Consider the following 16,439-nt stretch of genomic DNA (forward strand, 5'->3'; position numbering starts at 1 on the left):
ATTTGTTTCCTCCGATTACTAACTAACAAAATACATAAGCTTTCATGGCAGTAATTGTAAGTGAATAGTTGTCCAATTTATGCTTTTGTATGTAGAAAAAATGTTTAAATTTGTTTTCTTTTTGATTTTGTTGTTTTGGATTATACATATCAGCATATACAGGCCAACAACCAAATTTTGTTTTATTATAGATGCATCTTTTCATAGCTCCTGAAGAAGCGACTGAGAGTCGCAAAACATGTAGAGCCCATGTTCAGCTGTGGTAGTACTAGCTCTGCACTATGACAATACACCTGCGTTCTATCAATTACAAGATCATCATAAACATCGGTGATCAACATTTGGTACCAATAAAATTATTTAGTCATTTAGGAGCGGTAGGATCTCAACTTTGAGATGCAGTTTGTTGTTGTTAACTGTGGTACTTATCTAGTATCATATTTTAGAAATTATTGTTAATTGTTGCAACTATGTGATTTGTTAATAAAGAATATCAAGATTTTATATAAAAATGTTGTTTAAGTGCCTATAAAGTCCATTCAGCTCCAATACATTCTTGATAGTATTTCCAGGATGTGGCACAATGTATGAGTTCTGATCCATAGTACCACCCTATGGATATACCTCTAATCTACAACTCCTGTATATTTCTATATGTATTGAGTGATCTATATATGATGAGTGATAGTTTTAACCACCTCCCGTCCGGCCGTTGTATATAAACGGCCGGATGGTGGCAGTGCAGGGCCGGGGGGCCTGTTTATAAACGGCCTCCCCGAACCCTGCTTGTGCACGCTCCCTGGGAGCGTGCAGCACCGCGATCCAGTGCTTTGTGTCCGTCAGATGGGACCTCTGTACGAGGTCCTGATCATGTGATCGCTGATTGGCCAATCAGTGATCACGTGCAAAGTAGTAAGCAAGATGTCACTTGTGACATCATTGCTTACTACGTGTGAAATCTGTAAATGATCACAGAAGTCACATGGTACAAGGCTATTCCCAACAGCCTTGTACCATGTGACAAGCTGTGACCAATCGCAGCTCACTCAGTAGTTCTCAATGGCTGCAAGAATACAGCTAGAGAGGAGAAATGCTTTTACATCCTTTTATGGGTGTAAAAGCAATCCGTGTAAAAAAAAAAAAAAAATCTTCATCACCCCCCACAAGTAGTACACTGTCACCATGGTGACACTGTACTGCTAGGGTGACAGTATGTAAAAAAAAAATAATAAATAAAAAATAATATAAAAAAGTGTAAACAAAATGTTTAAAAATTATAATTTTGGTTATAAACTAATTTGGGTTATTTTTTTACTAAAAATATAGCAGAATAAATTTTGGCCACGATTTATGATGAAATACTATTTATTTGCAAAATTTTATAAGAAAAACACTTTTTCATTTACATAGCAAAAAAAAATAAAAATCCCAGTGGTGAATAAACAGCACCAAAATAAAGCTTTATCTGTTTCAAAAAAATGCTAAAAATTCATATGAGTACAGTGTTGCATGACTGCGCAATTGTCATTCAAAGTGTGATAGCACTGAATTGACCTGGACAGGAAGGGGGTAAAAGTGTCCGGACTGGAAGTGGTTAAAGCAACCAGTGTTACTATAGACCAGGGGTCCCCAAACATTTCAAACTCTCAAACAAAAGGCTAGTTTGCTGTCATTGGGGCTTTAGAGGGACCAGATTGTGGCCAGTAGGGGTAGAAAATGTCCCATGCCCAACATCAATGAGAATAAACATTGGCTAAGGGTTGCTGGTCAGTTACATAGTGCCTGTGGTCAGAAGGAGGAGGAATAGTGCCTTATGACTGGTCTTACTTGAAGGAACAATACCCAATCATTGGCATCAGTGGGAGGAATAGTGTCTCATCGTTAATATCAGTGGGAGGAATAGTGCCCCATCATTAATATTAGTGGGAAGATTAGTGCCCCATCATTAGTGTCAGTGGCAGGAATTATGTCCCACTGTTGGTGTCAGTGCAAGGAATAGTGCCTAATATCAGTGGGAGGAATAGTGTCCCAAAGGCCAGATAAAGGCTAGCAAAGGGCCACATCCGGCCCTCGGGTCACAGTTTGAAGACCACTGCTGTAGACACAAAGTACACATTTCATTTTGATTTGAACTGCATACCACAATACCAAAGTTATGTTTCTGCAACAAAGCACTGTGACGTTATTTGTGAATAAAATGTAGGTTTTTTTCAACACAATATATACTAAAAGAACAAAGAAAAATGTAAAAAGTACTTATGAATGATAAAGAATTAAAAAATAAATAAATGAAAAGAATGCAAAGTGGAATTCCAGTTAAAAATCACATTCTGCCCTTGCTTAGTATGTTTAAAAACTAAAACTTTTATATTATACATTTTGTTAATTGCTGATTTTCTAGATTAGAAACATTCTAACCTAGACAGTCAACAATCCCCTGATCTTTACTAAGAACAGTGTGCCTGTGCAGCCAAATGTGGCTGCTTACAGGCACTTCCTTAAACCATCGTCAGTTTCTGTGTATTCACTAGAGCACAGTTCTGATTAGCCCCACCCCTTCCTGCCCTTGTCCCGCCCATGTCCCATCTAGCCCCGCTCCTGTCCCATTCAGCCCTGCCCCCACCCGGTCAGCAAAAGGAATATGCTGAAGCTCTTCGTAGAATGGTTCTGGCTTGCAGACACACTCAACAGCCACACTGTCTGGAAAGATTGATGGGCTTTGCAGTCATGTGATGGGAGCATTTAAAAAAAAAAAGGAACAAGAAAATGTATTTTTACAATTTTACACATAATGCTTAACTTGTAGTGGGGTATACGATTGCTGGAGGATGAGTTAAAGCAAGCCTTTCCTTCTGTTAAGGAAGCAAAAGTTAACCACTTCCCTACTGGGCACTTTTACCCCCTTTCTGCACAGGCCAATTTTCAGCTTTCAGTGCTGTTGCATTTTGAATTACAATTGCGCGGTCATGCAACACTGTACATATACAAAATGTTTATCATGTTTTTCACAAAAATAGAGCTTTCTTTTGGTGGTATTTAATTGCCAATGAGGTTTTTATTTTTTGCACTATAAACAAAAAAATAGCAAACAATTTGAAAAAAAAAGTTTTTCTTTGGTTCTATTATAGAATTTTGCAAACAGGTAATTGTTCTCCTTCACTGATGTGCGTTGATGAAGCTGCACTGATAGGCAGCACTGATGGGCACTAATAGGCAGCACTGATTGGCACTGATAGGCTGCACTGAAAAGGTGGCACTGGTGGGCATTGATGAGGAGGCACTGATGATGATGCACTGATATGCAGATATGATGGGCAATGATAGGCGGCACTGATGGGTGGCACTGACTCGTGGCACTGACTGACAGTACTGACGGGCGGCACTGCTGAGTACTGATGGGCGCACTGCTGGGTAGCACTGCTGGGTGGCACTGATGGACTGCACTGCTGGGCACTGATCGGTGGCACTGATAATCAGGACACTGATAATCAGTGCCCTGATTATCAGTGCAGATCTGCTCTGTGACATTTGCCGGTTATCGGCAGTAGCTTCCTCACGCTGTGACAACTTGAGGAAAGTGCTGCCGATAACTGGCAACTGATTTACTTTGTGATCAGCTGTGTCATTGGACACAGCTAATCAGATGGTAAAAGACCGCTGTGATTGGCCTTTTACCTAGTCATGTGATCAGCTGTGTCCTGAATTTTATTTTTAAAATATGTTCTACAGCTTTAACTATTTACAGTGTAACAAAACCATTGCTACAGGCTCAATTCATCATGTAGCATTTTCATTAACATTCATTATTTTTGTAATCAAATATAGATTTTTCAGTTCACTAAAGGCATTACCAAGCAGATCAGTTGATTTCACCTCATGCACATAGTTATATAGTTAGCCTGGTTGAAAAAAACACACAAGTCCATCCAGCTCAACCCGAAAAAAAAACACACACAAATAGAAAACCTCCATATACACAATCCTATAACCACAGCTGATCCAGAAGAAGGCAAGAAAACAATGATCCAGTTTTGCTCCAGCAGGCGAAAAAAACCCTTCCTAATCCCCAACGAGGCAATCAGATATTCCTTGGATCACCTTTAGCTATAAATATTAGTAGCCAGTTATATTTTGTGCATTTAGAAAATAATCCAGGCCATTTTTTTGTTTCAATATTTTTATTAAGAAAGTTTTGTTTTTAAGAATATAAAAAGCTCAAAATACGCCCTTGCAGGGGCAGAGCAGAACAATAACACACAAACAGAGACATCCTGCTGACTTGTATTAGTCAAATAATGAAATGTCCAATGACATCAAGAAGGGTCGGCAAAAAGCCGAACCAAATTGCAGCAGTAATCCAACATAATATCGGAAAAAGAGAAAAGAAAAAAGGTTAGTAAAAAAGATAATAAAACAAAAGGGAATCAGAAAGAAAACATGAAAGAAGGGAAACTAAAAGGATCACAGATCCGGGGCTAGCATAGGCAGCGACCATAGGAGGCCATAACTAGCAGGAGGCAGGGATGGCAAGGAATAACGTATCCAAGGTTCCCAAACCTTAAGGAATCTCAGATGAGAATCATGAAGAACGCTAGACATCTGTTCATTGAACAACATAGCATTCATCCAGGTCCTCACCCCCTGGAAGACAACCAAAGGGGTTCTTCAAGCTTGAGCTATAGCATTTTTGGCCGACATAAATAGGTAAGATGCCAATTTCTGCTGAGACCTAGACAGACCCAAAATTGGGCAATGCAGAAGGGCCACCTTTGCATCCCTATGGATCGTAATATGAAATAGCGTTTGTAGCAAACCAAAAACCCTAGACCAGAAGCCTATCAATCGTGGGTACGGCCACCAAATGTGCAAGACGTCCCCGCGTAGACCACAGTTCCGGAAACGCCTATCTCCGCCAGTCGGATTAAAGTGAGCAGTCCGAGCCGGGACCCAGTACCACCGCAGTAGAACTTTGTAGGCTACCTCAAGAGTGACTGTATTGAATGAACATTTCACCACATCCCCTAGGCCCTAAGCCAATCCTCCACCGCAATCGAGACACCCAGATCTCGCTCCCATTGAGAGACATAAGACAGCGGTGGTGAGGAAGACCTACTGTTAAGGGAGGCATAAATTACAGAAATGAGACCATGGGACCCTGGGGAATGCTGTCAAGCGTGTTCAAAGGGCGTTTTGCGGTAAGGGTATGTAGAGGTACGACGGAGGGATAGGACCCAGTGGCGCAATTGCAAATACTGATAATATTCCCGTGGTGGGACCCCCCTTGATTCTCGAAGAGACTCACAAGATGGAAACGTACGAGTGCTCAGAAAATCATGTACAATAACAAAGCCATGGGAGGTCCACCAAGAGAAAGAAGGGGGATGTGCTAGGCCTGGCGGAAATAAAGGATTAGGCAAAATCAGCAAAAGAGGTAGAAATGACGAAATCAAATTACCCGAATATTTTACAGAATCCCAGGTTCTTAAACTGTGAAGCATGATAGGGCTCAAATCCGGAGGGCGCAACTTAGGCAGGAGCCAAAGCAATGTAGTTAAGGAAAGCGGAGTACAGTTGGGTAATTCTAAGAGTACCCATAACGGAATATCTGTTGTGGCATGAAGCATAGACAACTGGGAAATCTGAGCCGCCAAGTAGTATCTAGAAAAGTGTGGAACTCCCAAACCTCCCTGTAATCTATGAGTATACAGAGTGGCTCTAGGCACTCTGGGACGTTTATGAGCCCAAATAAAACTGAGAATCCGGCTCTGTAGTACACAAAGAAAAGACTCAGGGACAGGAATAGGGAGAGTTTGGAAAAAGTACAGGATCTTCGGCAAGATAGTCATCTTGACAGCATGTATCCGGCCAATCCATGATAAAGAAGGAAACCATCTAGACAGCGTATATGTCAAATATTCCCAAGAAAGTGAATCGAATGCTTTATAAATGTCTAGGGATAGAAGGAACCCCGGTATCCTGCTGCAATGTAAAATATGAATGAGATGGATGACTTTACGGTTGTTATCAGCAGCTTTTTGTCCCGGAACAATGCCAACCAGATCTCGATGAATAAGTGAGAGTAGATACTTATTAATTCGGGTGCTCAGAACCTTTCCCAGAATCTTCAAGTCCACGTTTAGCAGCGAGATTGGTCTGAAAGCTTGCGGTTCAAAGACATCTTCAGTTTTCTTAGGGATCATAGTAATATGCATCTGAAGAGACTCCAAAGAAAGCCAGGAACCCTGCTTTAAAGAATTGAAAAAGTCCGTCAAATGAGGAACCAGAACGGTGTCAAATTTTTTAGACTAGAACCCAAAAAACCCATCTGGGCCTGGAGCCTTGGAGACCTTCAAAGATTTGATGGCTTGGTGGCGTTCAGATTCAGAGATATCTGCATTCAGGGCATCACGGCTGCAACGGATAAAGAGGGTAGGTGTAGCTCAGCAAAAAGATATCAGTATGTTCAGCGACAAAGGTGTTCTGTTTTTGGTAAAGAGAGGACAAAAAAATCTGCAAATCTATGAGTAATCTTCACAGGGTCCGAGGTAAGGCCACCGCCCCTCATTCGGAGTTGAACAGGTTTATGCGTGCGACCAAGCAAATTAAGTTTCTTGGCCAACATTGGCCCCGGTTTAATGGTGCATGTATAAAACCTATGTGCGGCCCAACTTAAGGCCTTCTCAGCTTGTGTAGTGGAGAGAAGATCAAGTTCAGCAGCCACCACATTTCGAGGTTTCCTATTGGCCGTAGTCGGGCAGGCTTTCCAAGTAGCGTCTACCCCTGCCAATCTCGAGGTCAATTCCAACATCCTCTTTTCTCTGGCCCGTTTCCTGGACGAGGCGATTTGAATCAAATGACCCCTATTGGTGGCTTTGTGAGCCTCCCACAGAGAAACGACCGAGGAAACAGAACCCACATTGTCCGTAAAATAGGATTGAATGTGCAAAAGAACCTGGGAGCAAGAAGCCTGAGTGGTGAGCAGGGATTCATTGAGTCTCCACAGAAAAGAGGACTGAGCCATACCAGAAAGACACAGTGACAAGACCATTGGGTCATGATCAGATCAGTGTGAGGTCGAGATGACAATCTTTTGAATTAAAGATAAATGTTGGAAGGAAATGAAAACGTGATCTATTCTACAACAGCTCAAGTGTGAGGCTGAATAAAAAGTGTATTCCCGTGACGTAGGATGCATTTCCCGCCAGACATCAACCAAACCATAAGCTTGCAGCGTAGCATGCAATTTAGATTCCTGAGAAAGGTCGTGGCTAAGGGTCCCTCCCTCGGGTAATGGCGATCGACAGAGGAATTAAAAGCAACATTTGAATCATCCAATAATAAGAGGATACAACGTTGGTGGTGCGAAATCACCTTCAGAAAGTGAGAAAAAAATTTGTGTTGAAATCTATTTGGCGCGTAATAACCCACCAGGGTCACCTCCTGGTACCAAAGGGTACCCCGGAGGAGCAAATACCTACCGGTGGGGTCAGCTATTTCCAGGTTGCAAGTAAACAGCAGATTGCGTCTAAAAGCAATCACCACGCCCCTATGCTTCTCAAGGGCCGAAGCAGAGAAAAAGATCGGATAATGGTGGGAGAAGTAGCGCGGCACGGAGGATTGAGAAAACCTTGTCTCCTGCAGGCAGACTATGTCCACACCTTGGGACTTAAGATGACAGAACACTTTAGAATGCTTGGTCGGAGTATTAAAACCAAGGATATTTTGAGAAAAAATCTTCAAAAGTTTAAAGCCATATTGAGTAAAGGGAATTCAGCTGCCAAAGTACGCTAGGAATAACTGTCCAATCCACAAATGCAACCTTACCCTGGGCTGCCCCGGATCTATGAGAAAAGAGAAAAAAAAACAGACAAGAAACAAGAGACAGAAGAAGAAAATGTACACTCTAAGGTAGTGTAACGAAACCACAATCAGTGGAAATTGCGTCCCAACCGTAAGGACACACATAGGGGGTGGCTCTACCACCGGGTACATGGGTGCATCATAAACAACATAATACAAAAATAACCTTCATGGGAAGGGGAAGAAAGGGGGAAGGGGAAGGAAAAGGAAGAGAAAAGGGGAAGGGAAGGGAGGAGGGGAAGAAAAGGAGGGGGGTGAACAAAACAGGCAAAAAGACAACGTCAAGTACATTACCTTAATAATGCATAATATGACACCATAATATACAGAAAGAAAATGCAAGCAGGTACACAGACATATCAGCAAAATAGAAATGAGGCATTCCCGGGTCACGGCCCCGTTAGATCAGAAGCCGGCACCAATCATATAAGGCATAGGACCATGAGCCAGGGAGGTCCCCGATATATATAAAGAGGTACAATAACACCCCCCTAAAAAAAAAAACAAAACCCAAGGAGCCGGCGGGAGCCGGGGATCCAAATAACCAAAATCCAAGTATGACAAAAAAAATTCGTGGAAATTAAAAAAAATAAATAAAAAAAAATGAAAAATTCAACTCAAAATTGGACCTCGAGGAGAAGGTGGGGAATGAGGATCACCACCAGTACAGACAGTATTGCACAGAAGAATATTTCAAACTGTAAAACTAAAAATAAGCAACATCAAAAACATACGAAAAGTTCGCCCAACAAGGGCAAGTCAAGGTCTCCGCCCCATCAGAAATGTGGAAAGTCACAGCAGTGGATCAAGCCATCTGAAAAGTGAAAAAACTTACCCATCCAACCGTACTCAACCTGGATCAGAGCGGGAGGATCCGGACAATGGAGGGGTACTAGGGAGGGAGCGTTTACAGCTACCAACTTTCTCCCATATACGCCCCGGCTGAGATGAAGGAGGATGGAAACCAGAGAGAGCTGTCGGAGGTGTCCCGCGAGGGCAGATGGTATAGCGCCTCCAGGGTCGACTTGGCCTCTTCCGGATTTTGAACAACATGGCTCTGACCGTGGTTCGTGAACGTAAGTTTAAATGGAAAGCCCCATTGGTACTTGATGTGAGGACTGACGTGAAGGGTTTCATCTGTCGATGTTTCTGTATGGTGGATGGTGCCAGATCCGCGAACAGCTGGTACGGATGACCTTGAAAGCGAAGATCCTGCCTGTCTCGCGCAGAGCGAAAGAGCGATTCTTTCGTACAGTAATAGGTGAATTTAATTGTGATGTCCCTGGGAGGACCCTCAGACCCAGGGCCCGATGAATGCGATCAAACTCCAGACGGTCTATCGGTATCACCGGATCCAACTCTTGAAAAAGCGTGGTAGCAGTGGACGTGAGGTCAATGATGGCTTCGGGCAGGCCACGCAGGGGAAGATTACCTCGACGGGACCTATTCTCAAAATCTTCCTGGCACAAGAGAGCCGCGTCAAGCTCTCTTCTCAGATCTGAAAGGTCGTGTTCATGATTTTCAATTACCATAGCCGCGGCGTCCATCTTATCTTCAAGAACATCAGTGCAGCTGCCCAGTTCGCAAATTTCCTTGGTGAGATGATTCGCTAGTCCGGAGGTAGCGGTGTGAAGCTCCTGCTGCAGCATGCTCTTAAACCTGGCCAGGAGGTCCACATCCCACAAGGGGGGCTGTGGGAGGTCTGCGGCCCGCAAGGAGGGCTGTGGGTGGTCTGCGGTCCGCAGGGAGGGCTGTGGGTGGTCTGCGGTCCGCAGGGAGGGCTCTGGGTGGTCTGCAGCCCTCAAAGAGGGCTGTGGGTGGTCTGTGGCCCGCAAGGAGGGCTGTGGGGGGTTGGCGTCCCGCAGAGGGGGCCGTGGGAGGTCTGCAGAGATTAAATATTATAACCTTTTTGTGATAGAATTACATAAACATAACAATATTCAAATTACATAATAATATCATAAATACTCAAAAGAAAAACAAAAAAAGTCCAATAAAAAAGTGTCTCAATAAAAAAGTGTCTCAATAAAAAACAATAATGTCCAAAAAAAGTCCCAAATTTTCAAACTTTATCATCCAGTAGGAAGAAATCCCATTTCATCCCGTGGTACCTCAAAAAATATAAAATGAATAATCTAGTGCATTACCTTTGTAAACAATATATATTCACTCAGTGCAAAAAACACAAAAATTGTGCAAAAACTATATATATATATATATATATATATATATATATATATATATATATCTCGTGCATATATGGATTAACTGTGACCACTCCGTGAACACTGCAACACTGTGTATCCACCAACACCAATAGTATTACATACTATTACCCTCTGTATCAATATAATCAGCATCCAATCAGAGATCTTCTATTTTCTCTGCAAAGAAATTTTTTCCAAGGTCCTCAAAAGACAAGAAGGGTCTCAAGGCTCATGTTCAAGGTATAGGTAAAAAGATTTTAATAGCCACTTACATTAAAATTCCACATATCCAGCTCCTAACATGGTTCCTATGCGAGTTCTGCCAAACAAATGCAATAGTCCATGTGTAAACAACCCACAAAATGGCCGCGGCGACACTTCCGGTCTGCGTGCGTGCGTCTCGACGTCACACCCCTAGATTATTCATTTTATATTTTTTGAGGTACCACGGGATGAAATGGGATTTCTTCCTACTGGATGATAAAGTTTGAAAATTTGGGACTTTTTTTGGACATTATTGTTTTTTATTGAGACACTTTTTTATTGAGACACTTTTTTATTGGACTTTTTTTTTTTTTTCTTTTGAGTATTTATGATATTATTATGTAATTTGAATATTGTTATGTTTATGTAATTCTATCACAAAAAGGTTATAATATTTAATTATTGCACTTTCTGGGGAGAAAGTATGACTTTTTGAGGAATTTTGGGGTGGAGGTGGTTATACACTTATTTATAGGTCTGCAGAGATGTCAGGCAGGCTCTCCATGTCCAAGAAGGCGTCCGGGCAGCCCGAGGGTTGCGGTGGGGATGCGGCCAAAATCGAGGCTGAGGCTTCTGCTGACGAATAGGGCCGGCTTTGTAATCGAGCGCTGGAGGCGCGGGAGGCTGCGTTTCTTTCCCCATAGGTAGCAGGGGGGTCAGCGGAGGGTGAGGACAAAGGTGAGGGAAGGAACCGGCTCCCCAGGAGGCCGATTAATTAAGCAATGTGCCGGCGGCGGAGGAGCACGGAGGTCAGGCGGCCATTCCCTGCGCTGCTCACGAGCACCCCCAATCCAGGCCATTTTTAAAACAATCTTAGAAAAAATGCTTAACGTGGAACAATGATGCGACAGGTACGCCTTGCTAGAGTTCAGTATATTGTACATTCCCCAAACTGCTGAGGACCCAGTTTCATAGTTGACAGCTAATGATTTAATTGCAGCCTATGGGAAAACTAGCTAAAGTGATCATTGATAGTCGCAAAAGACTCAATTCACTAAGATGGATGAGTTATCTTAAATTTGTTACCTGTTTTACCTCATGATAACATACTTTGAAAAATATACAATACACAAACATTGTAAAGTATAGAATCATTATTTTTGCCATCTGTGTCCTAAGCGAGGGATTTCACTTCACTTTCAGTGCTACAGATACTGGAAGTGAGATGAATTAAACAAAGTGACGTGTGCCCCCATTGAAAGATTTGCTCATCATGCCTGTTTTGGTGGGAACTCAAAATTTTGTATCTTCTTTCACTTTCAGCCCCAGTGACAGTGGTCAACATACTTTCGAACTCTTCCCTGCTCTATGTATAACTAAAAAAAAAATAATAATTTTTGGCCTTAGATACACCTTAAGGGCTAATATGAAGGAATGATCATGCTGTAAATATTAATTCATCAGTCCTTAGGTAATATCTACAAAGGCTTGTGCCAGACTGGAGTTTGGGGCTGCTTTGATGAATTCAACCGAATTTCAGTGGAAGTGTTATCAGTAATTGCTGTACAAGTCAAGACAATTCAAGATGCTATTCGGCACAACAAGAAAAGGTAAAGTGCTTTCTTTTTAAAGTGTATAATTGATCTCTGTAAACTGCAAAAATTAGGAAGTTTAAAACCAATTAGATGAGTGATCTGACTGTACTAAAATAAAATATGGCTGTTTAGCATTTGTTGTTGCACTTTGCACATTATTGTTGTTTGTCCTATTCAGCAAACCTAATATTGAAATAAAAAACAATATGTGGGCTGTTGCACCACCCATTTGGGCAATATAGCTATTTCATGTCATTGAATAAGGACCCCATGTATAAAGCAATGGTAAAGTCTCACCACAACCATATTGCTGCTTCAAAAAATACACACTGCACATTTACAAAGCACAGCATTGTGCTTTGGAAGTGGTGTCTTTTACCAGTGAATGAAAGAAAAAAAACCTTGAAGAAAAGCCTGGCTGGGTGTCTTGTCAAAGTCATGTGACCGACCTCTAAATTAATTGCAGAATTCTCTCTGCAGCATTAAGAAGAGAGAACTCCATTGGATCTCAAATAAATATTGTACAGTGCTAGTCATTAAAATCTGCAGATATCAAATTCAATAAACATACTCAAAATTGTGTTTACATCAACATAAAAGTGTTTTTAAAAAAAATTAAGAAACACCTATGGCAGATAAGAAGGCTCCCATGTTACAAACAACCAGTGGAATTGGTACCATTTGTATGAAAATAAAAAATATTAAAAATATGTCTCCACAAGGTGTTAATTAGAGATGAGCGAATCGAACTAGGCGAACCGGAATTCGAGTCGAATTTCAGGAAATATTCGATTCGTGTCGAAACCGAAATTTTGCCTACTTCGGGTGCGCGAATCGAACATTTCCCGATCAGCCGGCAAAAGTGTCCCTGCAGTGAGCTCCGCTATTTCTGACAGTTCTCTGACAGAAGGAACACATGTTTAGCGGTTGAAACATTGTATCTATTAGTTTACATTTAGGATACAGATGTTTCAACCACTGTACATGTGAAGAAGTTGTGAGAGAACTGTCAGAAATAGAGGAACTCTGCACATACACTTTTTGCCGGCTTGGAATTATTCTTCTTTTCATCCTACTTCTTCTTCTTCTTCATCCTCAGAAGAAGAGGATGAGGATGAGGATGAAGAAGAAGAAGAAGAAGAAGAAGAAGAAGAAGAAGTAGGATGAAAAGAAGAATAATTCCAAGCCGGCAAAAAGTGTATGTGCAGAGTTCCTCTATTTCTGACAGTTCTCTCACAGCTTCTTCACATGTACAGCGGTTGAAACATCTGTATCCTAAATGGAAACTAATAGATACAATTTGTATCTATTAGTTTCCATTTAGGATACAGATATTTCAACCGCTGTACATGTGAAGAAGCTGTGAGAGAACTGTCAGAAATAGAGGAACTCTGCACATACACTTTTTGCCGGCTTGGAATTATTCTTCTTTTCATTCTTCTTCTTCTTCCTCATCCTCATCCTCATCCTCATCCTCTTCTTCTGAGGATGAGGATGAAGAAGAAGAAGAAGAAGAAGTAGGATGAAAAGAAGAATAATTCCAAGCCGGCAAAAAGTGTATGTGCAGAGTTCCTCTATTCTGCAGATACACTTAGAGGAGCTCTGCAGATACACTTAGAGGAGCTCTGCACATACACTTTTTGCCGGCTTGGAATTAATCTTATTTTCATCCTACTTCTTCTTCTTCTTCTTCTTCTTCTTCATCCTCATCCTCAGAAGAAGAAGAGGATGAGGATGAGGATGAAGAAGAAGAAGAAGAAGTAGGATGAAAATAAGAATAATTCCAAACCGGAAAAAAGTGTATGTGCAGAGCTCCTCTAAGTGTATCTGCAGAGCTCCTCTAAGTGTATCTGCAGAATAGAGGAACTCTGCACATACACTTTTTGCCGGAAACCGCTGTATGGAGTGAATGTCCCAGAACTGTCAGAAATAGACTATTTATGACAGTTCTGGGACATTCACTGCATACAGCTGTTTTAACCGCTGTATGGAGGGAATGTCATGGAACTGTCAGAAATAGACTATTAATGACAGTTCTGGGACTGTCCTTCAATGCAGCGGTTGAAACATTGTATGTATTTGTTTCCATAAATGGATCCATTTATGGAAACAAATACATACAATGTTTCAACCGCTGCATGGAAGGACAGTCCCAGAACTGTCATTAATAGTCTATTTCTGACAGTTCCATGACATTCCCTCCATACAGCGGTTAAAACAGCTGTATGGAGTGAATGTCCCAGATCTATCAGAAATAGACTATTTATGACAGTTCTGGGACATTCACTGCATACAGCTGTTTTAACCGCTGTATGGAGGGAATGTCATGGAACTGTCAGAAATAGACTATTAATGACAGTTCTGGGACTGTCCTTCCATGCAGCGGTTGAAACATTGTATGTATTTGTTTCCATAAATGGATCCATTTATGGAAACAAATACATACAATGTTTCAACCGCTGTATGGAAGGACAGTCCCACAACTGTCATTAATAGTCTATTTCTGACAGTTCCATGACATTCCCTCCATACAGCGGTTAAAACAGCTGTATGGAGTGAATGTCCCAGATCTATCAGAAATAGACTATTTATGACAGTTCTGGGACATTCACTGCATACAGCTGTTTTAACCGCTGTATGGAGGGAATGTCATGGAACTGTCAGAAATAGACTATTAATGACAGTTCTGGGACTGTCCTTCAATGCAGCGGTTGAAACATTGTATGTATTTGTTTCCATAAATGGATCCATTTATGGAAACAAATACATACAATGTTTCAACCGCTGCATGGAAGGACAGTCCCAGAACTGTCATTAATAGTCTATTTCTGACAGTTCCATGACATTCCCTCCATACAGCGGTTAAAACAGCTGTATGCAGTGAATGTCCCAGATCTATCAGAAATAGACTATTTATGACAGTTCTGGGACATTCACTGCATACAGCTGTTTTAACCGCTGTATGGAGGGAATGTCATGGAACTGTCAGAAATAGACTATTAATGACAGTTCTGGGACTGTCCTTCAATGCAGCGGTTGAAACATTGTATGTATTTGTTTCCATAAATGGATCCATTTATGGAAACAAATACATACAATGTTTCAACCGCTGCATGGAAGGACAGTCCCAGAACTGTCATTAATAGTCTATTTCTGACAGTTCCATGACATTCCCTCCATACAGCGGTTAAAACAGCTGTATGGAGTGAATGTCCCAGATCTATCAGAAATAGACTATTTATGACAGTTCTGGGACATTCACTGCATACAGCTGTTTTAACCGCTGTATGGAGGGAATGTCATGGAACTGTCAGAAATAGACTATTAATGACAGTTCTGGGACTGTCCTTCCATGCAGCGGTTGAAACATTGTATGTATTTGTTTCCATAAATGGATCCATTTATGGAAACAAATACATACAATGTTTCAACCGCTGCATGGAAGGACAGTCCCGGAACTGTCATTAATAGTCTATTTCTGACAGTTCCATGACATTCCCTCCATACAGCGGTTAAAACAGCTGTATGCAGTGAATGTCCCAGATCTATCAGAAATAGACTATTTATGACAGTTCTGGGACATTCACTGCATACAGCTGTTTTAACCGCTGTATGGAGGGAATGTCATGGAACTGTCAGAAATAGACTATTAATGACAGTTCTGGGACTGTCCTTCCATGCAGCGGTTGAAACATTGTATGTATTTGTTTCCATAAATGGATCCATTTATGGAAACAAATACATACAATGTTTCAACCGCTGCATGGAAGGACAGTCCCGGAACTGTCATTAATAGTCTATTTCTGACAGTTCCATGACATTCCCTCCATACAGCGGTTAAAACAGCTGTATGCAGTGAATGTCCCAGATCTATCAGAAATAGACTATTTATGACAGTTCTGGGACATTCACTGCATACAGCTGTTTTAACCGCTGTATGGAGGGAATGTCATGGAACTGTCAGAAATAGACTATTAATGACAGTTCTGGGACTGTCCTTCCATGCAGCGGTTGAAACATTGTATGTATTTGTTTCCATAAATGGATCCATTTATGGAAACAAATACATACAATGTTTCAACCGCTGCATGGAAGGACAGTCCCAGAACTGTCATTAATAGTCTATTTCTGACAGTTCCATGACATTCCCTCCATACAGCGGTTAAAACAGCTGTATGGAGTGAATGTCCCAGATCTATCAGAAATAGACTATTTATGACAGTTCTGGGACATTCACTGCATACAGCTGTTTTAACCGCTGTATGGAGGGAATGTCATGGAACTGTCAGAAATAGACTATTAATGACAGTTCTGGGACTGTCCTTCCATGCAGCGGTTGAAACATTGTATGTATTTGTTTCCATAAATGGATCCATTTATGGAAACAAATACATACAATGTTTCAACCGCTGCATGGAAGGACAGTCCCAGAACTGTCATTAATAGTCTATTTCTGACAGTTCCATGACATTCCCTCCATACAGCGGTTAAAACAGCTGTATGGAGTGAATGTCCCAGATCTATCAGAAATAGACTATTTATGACAGTTCTGGGACATTCACTGCATACAGCT

The 16,439-nt window shown here is 41.5% G+C and overlaps 1 protein-coding gene across 1 annotated transcript in view; it reads left to right on the top strand.

Annotated features, from left to right (window-relative positions):
- LOC149451620 (dynein axonemal heavy chain 11-like) overlaps positions 1-16,439 on the top strand; it is a 590,344-nt gene that overhangs the window by 171,091 nt on the left and 402,814 nt on the right. Inside the window, exon 23 of the mRNA XM_089690376.1 lies at positions 11,736-11,881. Coding sequence (XP_089546502.1) covers positions 11,736-11,881 — 146 coding nt within the window. The remainder of the gene's footprint in view (positions 1-11,735; positions 11,882-16,439) is intronic.

The sequence above is a fragment of the Staurois parvus genome, unplaced genomic scaffold, assembly GCF_062004578.1.
Source record: "Staurois parvus isolate SC_StPar_1 unplaced genomic scaffold, SC_StPar_1.0 ptg000530l, whole genome shotgun sequence".
NCBI lineage: Eukaryota > Metazoa > Chordata > Amphibia > Anura > Ranidae > Staurois > Staurois parvus.